General features: G+C 33.1%; 1 protein-coding gene across 1 annotated transcript; it reads right to left on the bottom strand.

Moving 5' to 3' along the window:
- Nucleotides 1-560: 560 nt before the first annotated feature.
- Nucleotides 561-1,881, bottom strand: LOC145093122 (transcription factor MYB90-like). The gene is made up of 3 exons (XM_079031172.1): nt 1,613-1,881; nt 1,330-1,459; nt 561-1,243 (listed from the first exon to the last, which is right to left on the bottom strand). The coding sequence occupies exons 1-3, from the start codon at nt 1,782-1,784 to the stop codon at nt 739-741; spliced, it is 807 nt and encodes a 268-aa protein (XP_078887298.1). The 5' UTR covers nt 1,785-1,881; the 3' UTR covers nt 561-738.
- Between the last annotated feature and the right edge of the window lie 428 nt (nt 1,882-2,309).

Consider the following 2,309-nt stretch of genomic DNA (forward strand, 5'->3'; position numbering starts at 1 on the left):
AATCATCAAATGAAAACTCCGAAATGACATTCCATAACAATTACTCTAGAATCTGGAGTCTACTCTAGAATGACAATCATTAAATGGATACTTTGGAATCCGGAGTCTACAATTTCCATATTCATGACATGTTGGTCAATTTGCCAAAAATAAATGATATATTTTTTTTCGATAAAGATGTTTATATTGGTTAGTTATTTAATCGTCCAATCATTACATAAATAACTCCCCGTAAATGACGGTACTATTAAAACATTTTTAGAGTAAATTACATTTTGATGCATGTCATCAAAATTATGAATTAGTAAGGAAGATCTTTGCCATTTTATTTTGCTTCGGATATGGTGATTGCCTGAACTAACAACATCAAAAATCTATGTTATGTATGTGAAACATAAATTACTATTTTACATCTTCTTCTAATACTTTTAATAGATTTTATTTATATCATCACCCAAGACATGGTAACAACAAGCATGACCAAGAAACAAAAAACACTCTTACTACTGCTACAGAATTTTCCGATGGCTGGCATGGACATGCCTCTAATATCCATCCACTAGTAAAAACCAAATTTTTATTTATTTATTTATTTTTTGTGATGGTTTTCCCATAATTTATCAAACATAAATAAATCCATGTGTAAATTGTAACACGTTACATACAAATTTTAGTAATTATAAAGAGGGTTGAACGAGTGTCTTACATGAAATGATGTTGAAAAAATTACATGCGATTTTAATCAATAAGCTTCCACGCAACTTCATCCATTGGAAATTCGAACAATTGATTTTGGCCATCTTCTTGCTCAACAACATTGAATTCCTGTCCTGCCACCGGAGAACCACCAAACAACCACCCATATTCGCCATCTTCCATTTCAATGTCATCAAATAAGTCGTCAAAATACTCCTTACCCTTGTCATCAAGTACAGTGGGTGATGAGGTTAACCCGAAGGATATATCACAGTTGTTATTATCATCATCATCATTTGATGTTATTAATAGGCTACACTCTCCATGATCCATAATCTGCGGGTTGTCGTCATCCATGCACTGGTTTTGGGTATTGGAGAAGCCTAGTGGTTTTGGCTTAATAACTGTAGTTGTGATGTTTTGCATGGGTTTAGCATCACTAGATTCTTTCTTTTGTTGTTTGGAACGAGGTTGAATATTTGTGTTCCAGTAGTTCTTCACATCATTAGCAGTTCTTCCGGGTATTCTCCCAGCAATCAATGACCATCTAAAATTAAAATAAAACTTATCTTCCAGTTTTATTTAATTTTTATTAATTTTATTATAAGTAAGTAAGAAGTTGTGCTTATATACCTATTTCCTAAAAGCTTGTGAAGCCTGAGTATGAGATCAACTTCATCATCACCAAAATTTCCTCTTTTTATATTTGGCCGGAGATAATTCAACCATCGCAGTCTACAACTCTTTCTGCATCTGCTTAACCCTGCAAACGTACATCACATATGAAAATATTTAGACAAGGAACAAACCTACAAAAGAACTCTCGTAGTTCCTATTATATTTTCTTTCAAAGAACACAACAAAGAGTTAGGAGATAAACGTTTTGCAACACAAAAAGAGTACAAGAATTTGCTACCTGCTCTAAGAGGAATGAGGTGCCATTTCCCTTCCCCGTATTTCTCAATACACTTCTTAAGAAGCGTATCTTCATGTGCAGTCCATGCACCTTTTCTTAATCCTAAACCATGAGTAGTAGTAACTGGTTTCATTTTCTTTGTACTCTTTTCAGTACTACTGATTTTGTACATAAATAGAGACCAAGAAGTTCTTATATATTCTAGTGAATCTCTCCTAAAAGCAGCATGAAGCACGTGCTAATTTCATATATATATGTGCATATATATACCATCTAATTTATTACCTTTTTATAGACGCAGATAGAGCTGCATGTCTTTTACTACCCTTCTCTCCACATGTATGCATCACTTACGTGCACACTGATTTCTCCACAAAAATATGAATGTCCCACAAACCATTGTGCATGATAGACAAAGATGTGATATGTATCATATTCAATAATTGGTTTCAGTAAATAGATAATAGTTGTATTTTGTAATTAATGTTTTATTTCTGGTTTAAAATATTAGAGTAAATTCCAGTCTGGCCCCTGTGGTTTACTGGTTATAGCAGTTTTGGTCTTACTTATTGGAAAAGTAACACCACCGGTTTCTATGGAGAGTTTTGGAAACACCAGCATGAAGCACGTGCTAATTTCATATATATATGTGCATATATATACCATCTAATTTATTACCTTTTTATAGACGCAGATA

The sequence above is a fragment of the Lactuca serriola genome, chromosome 3 (genome assembly GCF_051521515.1).
Source record: "Lactuca serriola cultivar US96UC23 chromosome 3, Lser_US96UC23_V15, whole genome shotgun sequence".
Lineage (NCBI taxonomy): Eukaryota > Viridiplantae > Streptophyta > Magnoliopsida > Asterales > Asteraceae > Lactuca > Lactuca serriola.